The sequence below is a fragment of the Pteronotus mesoamericanus genome, unplaced genomic scaffold, assembly GCF_021234165.1.
Source record: "Pteronotus mesoamericanus isolate MK-2021 breed Mesoamerican mustached bat unplaced genomic scaffold, CSHL_Meso_final contig_78, whole genome shotgun sequence".
NCBI classification, from domain to species: Eukaryota; Metazoa; Chordata; class Mammalia; order Chiroptera; family Mormoopidae; genus Pteronotus; species Pteronotus mesoamericanus.
Window position 1 is genome coordinate 22,032,984 of NW_026555258.1, and position 20,013 is coordinate 22,052,996.

Sequence of the window (20,013 nt, forward strand, 5' to 3'; positions counted from 1 at the left end):
ATCTCAGCATAAGAAAGCCAAGTGAAAGCCATCAGTAAGAAAGTCAAAGAACTCTATTGGCCAATTGAGCCACTGCCAGTCTCCTGGAGAGGAAGTCCAGAGGCTAAGATGCTGATCATGCTGCCACATTTTGCTTATTTGAACAAACAGGATACTTAAAATGTCCTCCTTGAGAAGTGATTTCATTTATTGATCTATTTAACAAATAGCTACTGGAGACTTTTTGTATGCAGGGCACTAGATTAGACTTTGGAAGAAAAGAGAGGTAGATAATGTGGTTTCTGTTTGAAGAATGGTGCCTCCAATGGTGAGACAGGGACTTTTTAAGGGTTAAGTGCAAGTTTAGGCTGCATGAACTAAGTGTCTTTACAGAGGAAGAAGGGAAGTCCTATGGAAGTCTGGAATGAGGAGCAATTAATTTTGACTGCAGATTTTAGTGGATAGTTTCAAAGGTGAAAGGCACAGAGCATTTTCAAATGTCTACTTGAGAAACAGCATCTCAGGTTGTGCCAGGCAGGTCTCCCTGAAAAAGTCACACCTCTTGTTCATCTACTTCTGGTTTCTGTCTTCCAAACTATATGAAGGAACAGGTCCTAAGGTTGCCAAATCAAGAAGCAAGACTAACATGAGGGAAAACAGAGCTGAAATGACATAATCTTCTACAGAGAACTTCAACATGCAGAAATCCTTGGAGCTGATAAAGCTAAAGCTGCTAGTAATCCCCCAAAAATGTGGCCAAATGTGTGTTTGGGATCTGGCATGGGGGAAAGTTCTTTTGTTTCTTCTCATTTCCTTTGCTGGAAACAAATGCTCTATGTAATTTTTTTATTTATTTTTTATTTTTTATTTTTTGCCACTGTTGATTTCACTGGTCCAGAAAACTGAACAATTTTATTGGAATAACTACAATGTTGGTGATTCTTCCTGAGCTTAATGTTCTGCTGCTTTCCCCAAAATGACGAAAAGAAAGAGATACAAGTTCCTTAGAGTTCAGCCGCCTGAGGCTCCATTTGTATAAAAAAATTAAAAACATTTCAAAGTAAATTAAATTAGTGAATGTGCATTGCCTGAATAGACTATCCTTCTAAATTTAATATACCAAACATGACAATTTTACGAGCAAACTAAGTTAGAGATAATATATTTTTATGTTCCTTAAACTAGCAAAGAGACTTCAGAACCATAAAGAACACTAACAAGGTATTGAATATACTTAAACTTTCTTTAAAAAAATGTGTTTTTAAAAAATGTGAGTGCAAGATTTTTTTTTATGACTTTAATGTTCTTAGAAATGTCTTAACTTTCACCAGCATTGCTAATAAATGGCACTATGGATATATGATTGCATTGCATGTGTGTGCGTGGTGGGGGGGGGGAGGCTGAAAGGAGGGAAAATGGAGGGATTGAAAGAATAGTCTATCTTTCAGAAAATCAAGTGATATCAAAAAATGACAGGAAGTTAAAGATGAAAAAATTGTTTAAAGAACCTGCACTGTTTATTTTAGATTCCAAAACATTAAAAGTACTTCTTTGTCCACCAGCACAAATATAAAGGTCTAGGAAGACATGATTCTATGTCACCTAAAAATTGAGAGTGCTGATTGTTGTCCCCTTCCTACTTCACCTTGGCTTCTGAGGACAAAAAGTTTCAAGGGTGCAGCATAAATCCAGCACCCTTGAGAACTGGGTTCTTAAAAGGTAAGCTATATTTGACATCAAGGACCCTTCTTGCTGTTACCAGTATTTAGTCCCATGAATGATACAGTCTTGACATCTTTAGAGACATGCCTAAAGTTTATAAGCTTTGCAGGCAGAATTGAGAAGTCCAGTTTTCAACGTCCAGTTCTGTTTAATAAAATCCTTTGACTGAAAATACATTCTTCAATGTCTTTTAGTTTCTCCTATAGATTCTTTCCATCAGACAGAATCACTTAAAGCTATTCGCGGAAGATTACAGTGAGCAATGCGCTCAATATAGAGTCTGGGGAAAAAAAGAAGTAAACCTTAGCTTAGAGCCAATTGCTAAGTTACTCTTGCCCATTTTGTTTTTGGCAGTTTACATGTTAATCTGGATCTTGCAGGTCTATCTGTTCCCAGGGTCAACTTTATAAAAGACTGCAGGAAATTAACATTTATTGAGAACCGATTATGCGTCAGGTCATGGTAAATTTGCATCTTTTAAGTATCGAGGTGTGCTCTGCTTACTATGAAATTCATCTATTTTATTTTTGTTTTAAAAATTCATTTATTTCAAATGAAGAGTTCAATGAGTTTTAGTAAGTTTATGCATTTGTGTAACCTTCCTCACAATCTAGTTTAAGAACCCTTCTATCACTCTAAGAATGTCCCTTATCCCCGCCGCAATCAATTCCACCTCCCAGTCTCCAGCCCCAAACAGCCCCTGATGTGCTTCATCTCCAGTTTTTCCTTTTGTAGGAATGTCTTCTAAATGAAATCATACAATCTGTAGTCTTTGTGCCTGGCTTCTGCCCATTTAACACGATGTTTTAAAGATTTACCCATGTTGTTACGCGTATCAGTAGCTCATTTATTTTAATTGATAATCAGTATAATTCCACTGTAAGAATATATACAGTGCATTTTGTTTCAGTCAACTTTGCGAGGGAGCAGGCTTGCTGGATTGGAAGGTAAGTATATCTTTAACTTTTAAACAAAAGACCAAAATGATCCAAAGTGGATATGCCATTTTATATTCGAACCACCACTGGGTAAGATTATCTTTGCCATTGGTACAAGCCTGAGTAAAGTGCCTATGCAAATTTTATAATTTTTAATTGAATTGTTTATCTTACTACAGTTGTAAAGGTTCTTTATATATTTTAAAGTCCTTTGTTAGTTAATTACTTTGCAAATATTTGCTTCCCATCAGTTGCTTGCCTTTTCATTTTCTTGATGGTGTGGTCTTCTGAGGGACAAAAATTTAATTTTGATGACATTTAATTTATTTATTTTCTTCTCTTTTACTGTCCATAGCTTTCACATTTTATCTAAGAAAATTTTCCCTGACCACGGAGAAATTTTCTACCATTTTTCCACAAGTTTTATACTTTTAGCTCATACATTGAGGTTTATGATCCATTTTGTTTTAAATGTTGTGCTGGGAGTGCCGTAAGGGTCAATGATCATGGAAGTCCAATTGTTTCAGCACTGTTTGCTGAGAAACTATCCTTTCCATATTGTCTTAGCCCCTGTGATGCAAATCAACTGACAACACATTTGAGGGTTTATTTCTGGGCTTTTTCTTCTGTACCACTGACCCAGGCCTCTACTCTTATGCCAACACCACCTGCTCTTGATTACTATAGCTTTATAGTAAGTTTTGAAATCAGGAAGAGTGAGTCCTCCAATTTTGTTCTTTTCCACACTATTTAGGCTCTTCTAGCTCCTTTGCATTTCCACATACATTTTAGTCTCAGTTTGTCAATTTCTACCAAAGGACAAAGCCTACTGAGATTTTGACAAAGGTTACACTGAATATGTACATCAATTTGTGAAGAATTACCAATATTGAGTCTAATCCACAAACACAGTATACATTGCATAAACATGGTTCTTTTATTTCTCTCAACAATATTTTGTAGTTTTTGGTGTATAGCTTTCACAGTTCTTGTGTTAAAAATTATTTTTTACTTCTTTTTGAAGTATTATAAGTGCAACTGACTTATTTAAAATTCAATTTCAGATTTTCCATTATTAGCATATAGAAATATAATTTATTTTTGTATATCGATCTTATATCCTGCAACTTTGCTAAACTCACAAATATTCTGGTAGCTTTTTTTTTTTTTAGCAGATTACTTAAGATTTTCTGCCTACAAAGATCATATTGTCTATGAATAAAAAACATGTTCTTTCTTTTTTCCAATCTCATTCCTTTAATTTCTTATTTTATAGCTCTTGACTTTTGTATTTGAATAATTGGCAAATTTCTCTTCAGTATATTGTACACTGAGACTCCTACACCCCTTACACAAATGCTGAAATCAGATTTTTATATATACTTCACCCTGATGAATGAGCATTTTTAATAGTGCATAATGTCACTGCCTATCAGTAAGAAATTCAGTTTCAGCAGCACTGCTATGTTTGTTTATAAAATAGTGTTTGGATAATTATTCCAAAAATTTGAACTGCATTTTGCACTTATCACTTAGAAAAGAAGAAACAGAAATGGGAAAAAGATAGTGCTGCTATCAGTAATAAGCATGAGTCTCATAACTTAACAAGAATTGAGAGAAAGATGAAAATCATTAGCCATGTGAAAGTGGCAATTCCCTAGCCTCAATTAGGTGCTCATTGGATTTAATAAGCTGGTCAACCATGAGAAAGAATAAAATTAAAGAACATAAGTTGGCAGAGTGAAAATATAACACCAAAGACATGTTTAAAAAGCAAGGTGTAATTAGTGGTTTTATAATGTATTTTAGGTCCTCAGGAACATAACTGCCTTTCTGACAGGTACAAGAGTTGTTATGCTTGAGCACAAATCAATTCACAGATAGACTGAAGAACACAGTGGATCTCAAAATGTGGGATATACTGTGACTCCATTTAATCTTATAAAACTTCTAAGAAAGGTATGACAATTCCCATTTAGAAATCACAAAACAGGCACAGAAATTTAACTTGCTGAAGTTGTACAGTCAGTAGTGGAGACAAGCTTCAAACCCAGGTCTGTCTGACTGCAAAAGCCCTAAATTGGACCCCTGTTTTCCTGAGCAACCCAGTTCCCTGAATTAGGTCCCCAAGCCCAGCCTTGCATGCCTGCTCAGGAAGCCTCTGGTTCCACATTTGCATGACTTCTAACATTCTCTGAATTCCCCCAGTGACTGACTCACCAGCTACCCTGAAACAACTGGGGAATAATTTCTCTTCCTGGTTTTCTCTGTCTCCAAAATACCGGCCTAAAGGTTTGAACATAGTAATAAATAAAAAGATCTGAGGGGGGTTACATAACTAAGATATGTATACATAAATTTGAGAGCTTTGTTTGAAATAAATGAGTGTTTTTCCTTTGAGTTTAGGGGCAGAAATGTCTAGGAAGTTTGAATAAGAAAGGATATTAAAGTTTTTAAATGAAGTAATTCAGACTTTTCTTCTCTGCTTTCATATTTAGGGAGACATATTAGAAAATGAATGTGTTTCAAAGCAGACAAGTTCCCATAAAATCATTAAACCCTGGATGGGTGATAAGAGTTCAGCCTTCTCTCAACATTCTGCCAGAGAAAGTCTAGTCCTTGGGTGCTCATGATCCAAGCTACTATCTTTATAACTTGGTTTTGTAAGGAGAGAAAAGAGGGCCTGGCCTGTTATTTCCACTGTGAGGACACAGAGCAAAGAAAAAGGAAGCAATGTCAAAAGTGATTCTAATTGTACCTTAAATGAAATCTCACTAGATATTGTGGGTTTCTTGGTTAATTAGAAAGCATTTTAATATGCTCTTTTCATGAAATAAACATCAATCATAGTGCCCCCTGCACAAAGTCAGGAACAACCATCTCAGTTCCTTATGTGACAAAAATAAGCCCTATGAGAAATGAGGAAGCTGTCTTCCATAATTTTACCCTCTGATCAGCAGCTCTTTTGAAATCGATCTTTTTCACAAACATTTTAGTTTACTTTATGTATGAATCTGTTCTTTATCAATCTCCCTCCCCACATGAAACACATATTTTATAGTCCACCTAGTGCTTACACATTAATAGCGATGCTTCAGAATATCTTCATAGCACAATTTAAGAAACAGCCTACATAACTGAGGGACATGGTGGCATGGCCATGAGGCAGAGTAGGAGCTGGCCACTATGGGGCCACAGCCTGTCACCTGTTTATAAATAAAGTTTTATTAGAACACAACCAAGCCCATTCATTTGTTTTGTCTATGGGCTTTCTTGCTACAAGGGCAGGGTTAAATGACTGCCATTGTCACTAAGAGTATCTGGCCCACAAAGTCTAAAATGTTTACTATCTGGCCCTTTACAGAAGAAGTTTGTCAACCTCTGTGATAATGTTACCGTAAAACAGTCAAGAGTGCCGGGGAATCTCCCCCATTGGCCAAGATGGTGTCAGGGGGAAGTTCTTACACTGAATGTGCAAAGAGCTAGCAAAATAATTGGATAGAGACACCCCCTTATCAGATTGGGTGTGGGACCAGGGGAAGGCAGGCACATGTGCCATAGAAGTCAAGGTGGCACAGGCAGAGGTGCCGGACCAAAGAGGCCTGTGTGTCTAGCCTGGGGAAAGAAGGGATTGGTTGAAAGATGGACCCACCTAAAGTACACGAAATTTTGGGAACTTAATTGGTCATTTTGAGAAAGCACCTGGCCCATCCCACACCCAAGCTAATATAATCCCAGGGGAACAAAGAGGTTCTGTTTGTTTGTGACATGCATATGCACGGTGTATTCTCCTGTTCTCTCCACGGCCCATGGCCTCCAGGAAGAAGCCTGTCTGTCTTTCTTGCCCACCTAGTGATGCACCCACCTGTGTGTTGTGCACTCTTGCTCCCAGGAGTACGCGACCACGCAGCCCTGGCAGGGCATGGGGCACAGCCCAAAGCCATGCACACTCCACACACAGGCTCCAGGAGGGAGTTTGAAATAGACAGCGGCTGGGAATGAGCTAAGCTACCAATATGGGACCAAGATATCTCAGCAGCTGCTTGGAGGCTCTGAAGGACTGCACTTTAAAATGGATAAGAACTCTGGACACTGGCTTTCATCTTGGCCTTGATGAGGACAGTTGGGAGTTTTTCCATGGAAAAAGCGGAGATAGTCTTTGAGATGAGAGCCTGCCATTCTCCCAAGTTGCACAGTACCTGAATAACAATCTTCTTCCTTTTCCAACAGCATCTGCCTCACAAGTTGGGCTTTTGTTGCGATAGCCAGCCGACCCTTTGTTTTTTGTTTGGTTACAATAATATGTTTAAAATAATATGGAGAGCTTCCAGTCAAGAAGGTGACATAGGCAGATATGGCTCGCCTCTTCACACCACCACGTCAAAATTACAACTAAAATATAGAACCACCATCACTCAGGAAATTCAGAAATCAAGTTGAATGGAAGTCTGACAACTACAGAATTGAAGAAACCACAACCATCCCACTAGTAAGAGAGGCATGTATGTGGAACAGGCTGGCCCGCACCACATGGATAAAAATATGCAAGGGGTATCTTGGGAGCAAGGGGTCCCAGACCCATGCAGGATTCCAGTGCCAGGAAGGTAAGTCCCCACAACTTCTGGCTGCAAAAACCAGCAGGGATTGAGTTGGTGGAGAAGGCTGCTGGAGCCCTAAACAGTTCCTCTTGGGGATCACACTCATGGACTCACCTACTCAAACTCACTGTTTCTGAGCTCTAGCACCAGGGTGGCAGTTTGAAGGGCACCAGTGATATACAGGGAGAGACTGAAATGTCTGGTATTGGGGCAAGCAGAGGCCACCGTCCCTTTGCTGAGTCCTCCCTGCCACAGAGCTGGTAGGCTAATGCTATATCTGAGACTCCATCAACCTGGCTAACATTGTGTGACCTACCTTGGAGAGCCACAAAGACTACCCCACCCAAGTTATGGGCCCACCCAAATTGCTTTTCCATAAGAATGGCTTGTCTTGGCTCCTAAATCCTATCAAACAAGCAACAGTCGGCTTCAGTGAGCCCTAGCGGCAGGCAGATTAGAGCCACAGCTTGGCTTCATCTGGGAATCTCCAAGACCAGCACAAGTAGCAGCCACCTCAAGTTGATTTACAGTTTATGCAGGGTGCCCTAGGCAAAACACAGATGGGGGTTGACTTCGGCTTGCACCACCTGGGAAGCCACAGAGCCAGTGCACCCAGTGGACAGCTACAGACCATGTTGGAGCACCATCCCCCTGCCCCTGCACAGCTGATCCTCCGTGGAGGGTGAAGGGTGGTGATAAGTGGTCACAGACAGTCTTTGCAGCTGACTGGCCTGGGGAATCCCTCCCATCGATCTGCCAGCAGCAACCAAGTCTCAACTACAAGAGGAGGGTATACTCAGCCCTCACAAAGAGCGCATCTCAAGTACCCAGCTTGGGTGATAGGGGACGCTGTGCTACTAGACCCTTCAGGACACCTACTACATTAGTCCACAATACCAAAACATGGAGTCAAAAGAGCGCTACCTAATACATAGAAATAAACACAGGGAGGCTGCCAAAACAAGGAGACAAAGAAACATGGCCCAAATGAAAGAACAGATCAAAACTCCAGAAAAAGAGCTAAATGAAATGGAGATAAGCAGAGTTCAAAGCACTGGTTATAAGGATGCTCAAGGAACTTGGCGAGGACCTCAGCAGCATAAAAAAGATCCAGTCAGAAAATGAAGATATACTAATTGAAATAAAGAACAATTTACAGGAAACAACAGTAGAGTGAATGAAGCCAAGAATCAAATCAATAATTTGGAACATAAGGAAGCAAAAAACAACCAATCAGAACAAGAAGAAAAAAGAATCCAAAAGAATGAGGAATAGTGCAAGCAACCTCTGGGACAACTTCAAGAGGTCCAACATTTGCATCATAGGAGTGCCAGAAGGAGAAGAGAAAGAGCAAGAACTTGGAAATCTGTCTGAAAAAATAGTGAAAGAAAATTTCCCTAATTTGGTGAAGGAAATAGCCATGTATGTCCAGGAATCTCAGAGACCCAATCGTGATGGATGCAAAGAGGCCCACTCCAAGACACACCATTATTAAAAGGCTTAATTTTAAAGATAAAGAGATACTGTTAAAAGAGAGAAAAAAGAAGTTAGTTGCCAGAAGGTTGCTGGATGGGAGCGGGTAGAGGGAGAATGGGTGAAGAGGTGAGGGGATTAGGAGTACAAATAAGTAGTTACAGAACAGCCATGGGGATATAAAGTACAGTATAATGGAGTTGCCAAAGAACTTATACATAGGACCTATGGTCATGAACAATGGTGAGGGGATTGCCTGAGGGAGTAGGGGGCGCTGGGTGGAGGGGGGCAAAAGGGGAAAAAATCAGGACAACTGTAATAGCGTAATCAATAAAATATAATTGGAAAGTAAAATAATATGGAAAATGCCCTTGTTAAAATATTAAGTAAAAAAAAAAGGGGGGATATATATTGTGTCATATATAGTATCATCACGATTATGTAAATCAAATGAAAGGGAGCATAAAAGAAACGAAAAATGTTAAGTAGTTGGATTTGGATAGTAGCGTAATGGGTGATATTTCTTACCCTTATCTATATATTCCAATTTTCTAAAATGACATTTCTTTGATAATAGAAAAAAAATCGACCCTCATTTTAAACATTATTTTAGTTTGTGTCTATTGCACATGGTTACATTTAGCTCTCCCGCCTGGCTCAGGCCCTTCCACAGGCATGCTGAGGGTGGGCAGCAGGAAGTCCCAGGGAAGTACCTTATGCTCGTCCCGAAGGTGGCTGTCCAGTTCCTCTGTGTGCTTGGTCTCATAGTAGCAGAGCTGGCATTTGTAAGGTTTCAGTTCATTGTGCTTTTCTATGTGTTGCTGGAGGCTCTCATCACTGGAGCAGGTGAAGGTACACTTATCACAGCGGAAAACTACTCCCTGCAAGTATTTTGACAGTTTGGAACGGCACACTTCAATGGGGACAACTCGCTCTTCTGTGGAGACAAATTGAATGGAAAGACAGGATTTTTTACTGATGGTAAGCAGACGTTCTTTCTTTGGAATATAAGAAACTCACCCATTCCATTTTGCTATTTTTTTTTATGAGTTTGGGTCTGTGAACTGCACACATGGTCAATACCCTCCCCTTGACCCTTCACAACATATTTCTCAATACAAGAAGGTATTTTTAAGACCAAAAGCTCTTTGTGTGTTTAATACCCAGAATGATCCATAAATAAGGGTGCGCAGGCCTGAAGGTCCTTGTTAATTTATGAGTGGAGGTGATTAAAGGAGGGGCAAAGAATGGGAAGGGGTGGCCATTTTTACCAATATTAATGATTATCAACAACTGATTCCTACTTTCTAATCAGTGCTATTTAGTTGAACTTACAGATGTCTTCAAGGGGGCAGGATACTGATCTTCCCCAAGCACCTATGCACCACCATTGTGAGGCACCTAACGACAACTAAGCTGGGGTTATTCCCATTTTTTACAAGTAAGTAAAGAAACTCTCCAAAACTCATAGACACTGACATTGGCCAAGCTGAGATCTGTATCCCCGTCTGTCGAACTGCACATCCATGATGTCCCATCATTTCCAATTGTTTCCCTTCCAAGATGTTCTCAAGGAGATAGTTTTCCTTTACCTGAAACCAAGGGAATCTCTAGTCTAATATCATATCTGAAAACAAAGGCACCCACACACTTCCATTCACTAAAACTCCAGCTCCAACTGTGAAAAGCTCACAAATGAAAAGGCTGCAGGCAGAGTCAGGGGTGATGGGGTGGTGTGGGAGATACGGAGGATTTGTGCCTTTTCATCCCTAATCTGATTGTCACAAGGGAAAAAAAAAATAAAAGAAAGAGGATTTGGGTGCTTCCCTCTGTTAACATACCAAATGCTGGAGGGCTGGGAATGTGTGTGTGCTTGTTTATTTTGCACTCTCTCACCCTTGTGTTTAACTGCTCAAATTAAATTTCACACCAGTCTGCCCAGAGTACCGGCACACGCGCCAGATATCCATAACTGGGATAAAATTAAAATCTGTGCTATTTATGTAAGGATCAAATATAGCGAGTGTTTTCACGCTGTGTCTGGATTCAGAAGACTCTTTGTAAGTTTACAAATGGACGCACACAACATATACTTAAATTATTTAGAAACAGCAATGTATTATTAAGTCAAGAAAGTGTGATTTATTCTCAGAGTCACTGGGCAGCAACGTTTCCCGAGCATCAGTATCTTGAGCGCTGGCGGGACTCACTAGGTGAGCCCTCTTGTTGCTGGCCTGCTTTGGGCCCCTGGGGAATTTTCCCCACCCAATGCCATGCCTTAGTCTCAACCGCCACAATCTCACAGCAGGGCAGACACTGCCTTGGGAATCCCTGAGTGCAGTGATTAATTGGCCAGCAAACAAGCTGGGCAGAGGGAGCGTGGAAGGTGGAGTCTGGAACCTACTCCCTGAAGCTCTAATGCATATGTTATTTTCCCTATACAAAGAGTCAGTCGCTTATTTAGAAATATAAATATTTTTAAACCGAAGTAGAGCAGACAGCTAAGAAACACATGATTATAATGTAATCCACACATTTTCTTAGAATAGCAAATGTTTAACAGTCTTCTAACCATTCAGTTCCACGGTTTGGTGTAAACAAAGGAGAAAATGCTTTGGTGTAAGCCAGTGAGCTTTAAGAAAGCCCATCCTATGAAGTCTTGCTCCTGTAACCCAGGGTTTCCCAAGAGGAGCGCTACTGACATTGTGAGGCCAGATAACTGCTGTTGCAGGGGGCTGTTCCGTGCACTGTAGGATGCTTGTTAGTGTCCTGGGTCTCGACTCACCAGATACCAGCAGCACCCCCTCTTCCCCAGTGTGACAACCAAAAATGCCTCCAGACAAATGCTCCTGAGGAAGCAAGGTTGACCCTCATGGAGAACCACCACACTAAGCACAGTGCCAAGCATAAAGTCCAGCTGCTCGAGGTAAGACGTGTGTGGACATGAACCATGTGCCAACTGGTGTCCACAGCTAGAGACGGGGTACAGGCGGAACCAGCACACCGAGGGTATGTTTTTCCATTCTGGGTCATGGGAAGTGTTGACAAGGACTTTTCTGGCACCTTTCTTGAGACTGCACCCTCCTTGTTCTCTTCATGTTTGTTCCTAATTTATATTTTGTCATTTCTTCCACTTTCATTCTTTGGCTCTGGCCTACGCCATGTGCCCTGGGTCTTTCGGTCTCAGCGGAGGTGGAGAACAGCTTGTCTAATTTTCAGTATAATGGTGTCTCTGACACCTTGAAGACAGTCGCTCAGGCACCCGACGGTCTTCAGTTGCCCCTGGTAAATAATCAGTTCTCTCAAATTTGTTTTTTATAGGTCTCCTTTTCAACTCTTCTACCACTTAGGCTAGTTTTCTGTGCAGTTTCTTACTTTTCTATGTGTATCTAAGTGACTTTTACACAGTCTTGAATACTCAGAATAATGCCTTGGAGTTTAAATAATAATAATTAACGTGAACAAGGACTATGATTTATTAAGTGCTCACTATGTTTCAACAGGGTTAGGTGCTCAACACTCACAGCTACTTTTTCTTCTCTTAACACTCTGAAAGGTCAGTTTTATTATCTTCAGTTTATTCATGTGGAAACTAAGAAGTGATCTGTTCAGCTACTTCCTCAAAGTCCCTCTTCTAGTTCTGTGTGAAGTTGCGACCTGGGAGCACCGGTCTCCTGACCTAGGCCAGCGCCTTCCTCCTCCCCCGCTGGAGAAGACCAGGGGACAACCGATCTGCATGCAGCGTACACACAAACCTTTCATTCTTAATTGTTTAAAAAAGGCAAAAGCTACAGATGTCTAAGGCAACCATTTCTATCTGAATTTCTTTCAAATAGCTTCTGGATTTGACAGAAGGTCATTTCCCTGCTTACTTACTTTGAAATGGAAGACTTCCCATTTCCAAACTAAGAGATTACCAACATCCCAAGGTATATGGATTTTTACTAACATTCATTTTAGAAAAATGTGAACTTTTTCACTCTAAAAACATGGCTAACATGACCAAGATAAAAACAAGACAGACTTTGAAAGGCAGGCAAATGACCAACAGTGTTTTCTGAATGAGGTTATTCATTATTGAGGCAAGTGAAGGACATAAAGTTAGAGACTGGAACATTTCCAGGTATGGACTGGGTCCCGTCTTGGCTACAGAAGCTCATTGCTCAGGGCTTTTTTTTTCTATGGGGGCAGCGACAACTGTGGGTCTTTCTTGACTTCACACCTCTCAAAATTACCTTGGGTAAGAAAATCAGAGCCTGAATGACACTCATTGTGACTCAGCTTCCAGCGCTGGCTGCAAAAATATTATGACTTCAGCAGTTTGACTACGAGATAGATTGTGTCTTGCATCTCCTACTCAAAAGATGCTTGGTGCTGCAGCTGGACCTAAACCCAAGAGGCTGGACCTCAGAGCAAAGCCGCACCGAAGCACGTGGGTGCTGAGGTGCAACAGGGCTGAGCAGTGTGTGCTGTTCAGCTCCCATGTTACTCCGTGGAAAAATCTGCAGAATTGCAACTTACGTGGGGTCACTTCTGCTCAAAACAGCAAAAACCACATGCCTGTGGAGTCCAGCATCAATAAGCAAAAATTCTTCCTGAAAGGCAGACCACAATGCACATGGGTTTCCTCCTACAACGTGCCAAGTCCAAATGAAGCAGGGAGAGATTTGGAAGTCATTCACTCCAACAAACTTCATAGGCATATGGTCACATTAAAGCACCCAGACCCTCTTTGGGCCAAACCAAAGACCCACCCATTACTCCCGCTCAACCAGCCAAGTGACAAGGGTGAGTCCTAGAAAGTCATTAAGAATGTAACAACAGTTTCTTTAAAAAAAAAAAAAAATCATCCGCAAACCATAATGAGACACACATAAACATAAGCACAACAGTTCCTGATAAGAAGTTATTAAGTTTCCATGTGAGCCAGGTTACCACCCTCAAGTCAGAGAGAGCTAGGAACTGTACCTCTAATCTGAACAGGCAAATGTATTTGATGGGGATGGAGAGGAACATGTAATTTCACTGAGTAAAATGACACATTGGCCATCTCATTGTAGATTTTTTCTCAAGAAAAATGATGCTGATTGGATAAATTAGGGGAGATTAGTTCTAGTTCAAAAGACACCCACGAGTTTCAGTTAAACTCAGTGTTTGTCTAAGTATTGGGGTTACAGGTTGGGAAACAGAAACTTTCCATTCATATGCCAACTGGAGACCAGTATCAGTAAGTCACACAGCTCCATAATGATAATGTAAATATTTGGCAAAACTGTGTTTCATTCAATAATGCAATCTTTGCCCAGTTTTTCACCCAGTTTTTCATGTTCACTGTAGTTGCCCAAGGTACATACAGGCAAAGTTATGCTTGAGGCATACAGCTTCCAATGGTGATAAATTTAATGGAAATAGATTCATGACTAGTTCTTTGTTTGTCATTGCTCTTCCCATTAAAGTTTGTTACTTTAGTGCACGACCTTGCCTGACTCTTGATGGCTATATCCCAAGAGCTTAAAACAATGCTAGCCCATACCAGGTGTTCAATAAATATTTGTTGCATGAATGAAAACCTACCAAAAAATCTACCGCCAACTTTCTCTTTGAAACAAAAGCCTCAGTGACTGATTTTCCTCTCATAGCTAACCTCACAAAATGTTGATCTGACCCAAGTTCACAGTTTCTCAAAAAGATGGGATTACCAATCCTTTGCTCCAATCTTTGCTAAATTAGTATTCGTCAGGTATCTTATCAGTCCCCTGGTTTCCCATCTGTCTACTGAGTCAAGTTCAAACTCCCATGTTAGTATCCAAGCCCTCCATCATTTGGCTAGAACATACATTTTCAGCCTGGCCTCCTATTTCCTTCAGGCTCCCCTCAGAGCAACCAAATACCTCTCTGTAAACCCACCTTGTTTCCACTCACTGGAGTGGTTTGTTAATTTTTTCCTTTCTCCTCTGTAGTGAGTTAAATAGTGTCTCACAGAAATGGACGTCAACCTGGGACCTCAGAATCTGAACTTATTGGGACATAAAGTCTTTGCAGAAGTATTTAGTCAAGATCAGGTCATATGGGATATTAGGGTGGGCTCTAAATCCAATGACGAGTTTCAGGTGTACAGCACAGTGGTTAGACACTCATAATACTTTACAAAGTGGTCCCCTCCTCCAAACCCTCTGCTGATACTTTCAGGACCCACCTGGCACTGTTTGTAGTTATTACAATATTGTCGACTATATTTCCTATGCGGTACTTTATATCCCTTTGCCTGTTTGTGACCAGTGATTTGTACTTCTCAATCCCTTCACCTCGTTCACCTAGCCCCCCAATCCCTTTTCCTTCTGGCAACTACCAGTCTGATCTCTGTATCTGAGTCTATTTTTTTGTTCATTTAATTTGCTCTTTAGATTCCACATATAAGTGAAACCATGGTATTTTTCTTTCTCTCCCTGACTTAGTTCACTTAGCATAATATTTTCTGGGTCTATTTATGCTGCTACAAATGTTAAGATTCCATTCTTTTTTACGGCAGAGTAATATTCTATTGTATATAGGTACCACTACATTTTAAGTAGACATCTAGTCTACTTATGGACACTTGGACTGCTTCCATATATTGGCTATTTGTAAATAATGCTGCACTGAACATGGAGATACATAGAGGGTGGGGCAAAAGTAGGTTTACAGTTGTTCCTATGGAAAAATAATACAATAATTAATGAATAATACAAGAATAAACTCTTGTGCTTCACATACAACTGTAAAACTACTTTTGCCCCATCCTGTATATTCTTTCAAATTAGTATTTCGGGTTTCTTTGGATATATTCCCAGAAGTGGAATTGCTGGGTCATATCGTAGTTCCGTTTTTTATTTTTTGAGGAAACTCCATATTGTTTTCCACAGTGGCTGCACCAATCTGTATTCCCACCAACAGTGCACAAGGGTTCCCTTTTCTCCACATCCTCACCAATACTTGTTTATTGATTTACTGATGATTGCCATTCTGACAGGCATGAAGTGTTATCTTAGTGTGGTTTTAATTTGCATCTTTCTGACAATTAGTAACATTGAACAGCTTTTCATGTCTATTGGCCATCTGTATGTCCTCTTTGGAGAAGTGAATGACTGGTGTCCTTATGGGAAGAAGAGAGTGCACAGAGAGATCCACTCAGGGAAGAATGCTGGTGCAGACAGAGGCAGGGCCTGGAGTGATGCAGCTACAAGGATGGCAATGCCAGGAGCCACCGGAAGTTAGGAAGAGCCAAGGAAGGATACTTCTCTAGAGCCCTCAGGGAGAGCATGGCCCTGAGGGAACCTTGATTTCAGTCTTCTAGGCTCCAGGCTGGCAAGAGAATAGATTTTTGTTGTTTTAAGCCATCCAGGAAACTAATGTACCTCATCTTATCTTCTCTGCCTGCTGAAATGTCATTATGGCTGCTTGAAAGCCAACCCCCTCCACCTTTCTTGACCCCAAGCAGAAGTATTTCTGCCACTGTGAATCTCCTAAGATACTTGTCACTCACTCTCTTATACATACTTATGCACAATTCCTCTCCTTGAGGAAGGCCAGTGCTAGGTCTTAAATACCCTGTCTTACCCAAACAACCCAGCATAGTGTGGCATGTAACAAGCAAATAATGAACGCTTGCTGGATGCATGAATGAACAGTATGTTCTCTTCTGCCACAGCCAACATAAATCCATGAGAATTTCTCATTCAGATTTCCCATGAATGAAATAGATTCTCTTTTTCTTACCTCTCTGTTTAGATACATCCATTTTTTTGGATAAAAAGCTAAGGAAACTCTATTTTGGCAAGCAGTAGTTCAGTCTCAGGACCAGTTCAGTTGTTGTTTTTCTTGCCTTTCATCCCAAGTATGTTAATTAACTAAGGCCTCACAAAGGTGTCTTACTACAGGCCCTAGAGACCAAAGATGTTTATTCATCTACAGAGCAAGGAGGGCACAGGTGCAGAGGGAGCCACATCTGCTTACTTTGAGATCAGCCTCAACTTGAAACTGCAAGACAGACACTCAGCCCTGGCTCTTGACTTGTCCAGACCAGCTTCCCATTGAGCTGCCATTCTGAGGTGGGGTAGACACAAAAGCCAGGCCAGGACACAGGTGGCAGACGCAGCTGACCTGGCACACCCAGCCATCTGTGGTCCAGTGGGCTTCGTTTCTGACCTCCAGCCCCACAGATTGCTCCACCCCAAGGTCCAGCTGCCACAGCTAGTAACACCAACCACCTTCCTGAGGGAGAGTGATACCTGGTGGTTGAAGGCAAGGGCTGTGGGTCAGACATGCCTGGGTTCAGATCCTGTCAATTATTAGTCATTCGACGCTATGATGCTCAGTCTTTTTGAACCTGGTTTTCCCCTTGTTTTCAGGGATAACAGTAATATCCACCACATAGGGTTCTGTGAGAATTCCATAAAATGATATTTGGAAAGCACTTAGCAGAGCATCTGCTACATAAGAAGCACTTATTGTAACTCTAGTTATTGTTAACATTGCCATTATTACTACCAGCTCTCAAATTCTCATGTTCATTCCAGATTGTGCACTTTCTCACCCCAATAAGGCCAATATTTATATACTCAGATGCCTCTTTTAATACAAATTATCTGTACAAATAGTGGCCGGCAGTATGATGGATGGGGCTGGGGATGGGAGCACTGAGGTTGGTTCCTAGCTCCACTGCTTATTGGGCGGGGACCTTGGGCTGAACGATTTCAGCTCGCATGGGCACTGGGGACTTACCGCTGCGTTTTTGGTGGGGAAAACATGCACTATGTCACACATGGTCCCCTTCAGGAGAAGCCACTGGAGAAATTCCTTTTAGGTTTCAGTGTCAAGGACTCCGGAACAAAATTTCAGAAGTCTGACCACGTGTAAATCCAATTGACCCTGTTTTCTTCTCTCCCACGGTAGGCAAGGAACCTCAGGGCCAAATGTGCAGCCCGCAACTACCAAGCGCACCCCGCACCTCCGGGCATACTGAGTGCCCAAACTCTGGTGAACCCTGTCATACGTTCAGGCGAACTTTTTACTGGTTTCTCCTTATTTTGCATTTGCCCCCATTTCCTCATTTGTTTTTAATCTTATCGTCCTCCACAAATATCTTTTAAGATTCCTGAAATCCTTTGTGAAATGAGCACAAATAACTACATGAAATGATAGAACAAGTCATTTTTCTTAGCCTCAACTTTCCCATATGCAAATAAGACTAAAAGTAATAGTATTATCCTTCACGTGTTGTTGGAAGATGAAGTGACATTGGGTATCTAAGAAGCACTTTGTCAAGTGTCATGCTCTAAGTGTAAGTTCACGGCCATTAGCATTTCATCTCTTTCTTTTAATCCTTATCTGAGGATATGTTTTTATTGATTTGAGAGAGAAAGAGAGAGAGAGCGGTCAAAGAGAAACATCTATCAGTTGTTTTCTGTATGCACTCCAACCAGGGGTCAAACCCATAACGTAGGTATGTGTCCTGACTAGGAATTGAACCCAAGACCTTTTGGCGCGTAGCACAATGCTCCAACAAACTGAGCCACCCAGCCAGGCAGGGCACACTTCATTTCTCTCTTTGCCTTCCACTTTCTTGAATGCTCAGCTCAGGGAATAAAAGTCATAGAGCTCATTGGGCATCACTCTGATCCTGCTCAGCAGCAATCTGGGGAAAAGGGAATCAACCATAGCAGTGAGGTCTCTTCATTTCTGTCTGCTTGGCAGCAACACTACTCATATGCCCTCCCCAAGCTTTGAGGTGGGCACAGAGCCACTGCAACACATGGGCCTGGGGACCAGCAGCCAGGTGACTGAGGCAGAACACTGGGTGGGATCACTCAGGCCAAGAATTCCTGCCTACATGTCCCTATGCTATTTCTCCCAGCTTCTCTGGGCAGGTGGATGTTCTAGCCAGCCACGCTCTCATACCTCATAAGAGTGCAATGGGGAGGAAGGGAATCTGAGAATGCTGATGGTAAGCCTTTCCTGGGGTCTGCTGGAGAGGTGGGTGAGATGTCACAAAAAACACAGGCCAAAGGCAGTGACTCTGGGGAAAAGGCAGAAACTTTCAAAGCACCTGAAAACATCTAGCATTTCAGAGTGGGTGACATCGCAGCAGGACAGCAGAAGTCAACCATGATGCTTTCGAGGCATGAGTGGCCAAGACTGAGAAGCTTTCTGAGGATAGAGGCAAAGGAAGGAAGATGGGAAGGAGGGGGAAGGGAAGGAATGAAGGACCGATGGTAAGATCAGTAGATGGAAACAGCAGTAGAAACTGGCAGCTGGTATTCTAGTCATCTTTTTTCATCCACCTCTGGCTTGCATCTTTTCAGGACAAAGCAGTTTTTATATCAACCCATTTTTCCTTCCAATGCAGAAGAAGCCTGTTGTTTAACAGTGTTTTAATTGGCCAAGAGCAAACTCAAAGAAAAACCAAAGGGAACTTAAAAGAAGGATCCCTGTTTATAAACAGGAACCAACATTGATGGGACACCCAGTGATGTGTCCCTTCGGGAACACACTAGATACTTCACATGGTATTTCACAAGTATAACCATCATCTCTTTGTGCAGATAAGAGAGAGGTTCAACACAGGAGGCTTTCATGCCAGAATTTAAATCTGAAGCCTATGGGTTTTCTAATGCCTATCAGGCCACTTTGATTCTTAAGAATTTTCTCCCTCTTGCTCTCTCTCTCTCTCCATTTCAAGGGAAATTCCACATTATGCTTTGGAAATCATCATTTTGGTCTTCTTCCAAAGAACTGCTTACAACATACAGTTCATTACATTTTAGAATGAGCCCTCAGCCGCCCATTCTGTTTCTCACTCACTCCTTCCCAAGCAAGGCTGTGAGAGCTGAGGACCCTGAACAGGAAAAGCCCACACGTGAGGAGCCCTGCTGAAGTGCTCACCGCAGAATCCATCGCCTTTGCCACCTTCCAGGTGGAGGAAATCCTCTGGGCAGGAAGGTCTGTTTTTAATCCTGTTGACTGTCATGGTGGTTATCCCTGTGGTTTCTTGCCCGGAGATAAGGTGAGGAACAAGGGACCGACCGGGGCCAAGGTGCCACTACCACCTTGAGAACGCATCCCTGCAAGGCCACCCGTGCCGCCCGCCGCCCTGCACCCCAAGAAAGCCGAGTGAGGAGGGTTACCTCGGTGCAGCACGATGTGGTCAATCATGTTGCGTTTGTATTTGGTGTGATAGAGGCAGAGAGGACAGCGAAGGTCTTTGGGGCCCTCCTCCGGTACTGCTGAATGCCCAGCTTCCACGTGCATAGTAAAAGCAGATCTGG

The 20,013-nt window shown here is 41.7% G+C and overlaps 1 protein-coding gene across 8 annotated transcripts in view; it reads right to left on the bottom strand.

Annotated features, from left to right (window-relative positions):
* The window catches only part of ZNF462 (zinc finger protein 462), a 136,650-nt gene that overhangs the window by 13,842 nt on the left and 102,795 nt on the right, over positions 1-20,013 (bottom strand). For all 8 annotated transcript variants that reach the window (XR_008530063.1, XM_054584567.1, XM_054584571.1 and 5 more), the window contains 2 exons: positions 19,873-20,009; positions 9,424-9,647 (listed from right to left, as the gene is read on the bottom strand). Coding sequence is in view for 7 of the 8 variants with exons in the window: in XM_054584567.1 (XP_054440542.1) it covers positions 9,424-9,647; positions 19,873-20,009 (361 nt within the window). In the remaining variant the exon portion in view is untranslated. The remainder of the gene's footprint in view (positions 1-9,423; positions 9,648-19,872; positions 20,010-20,013) is intronic.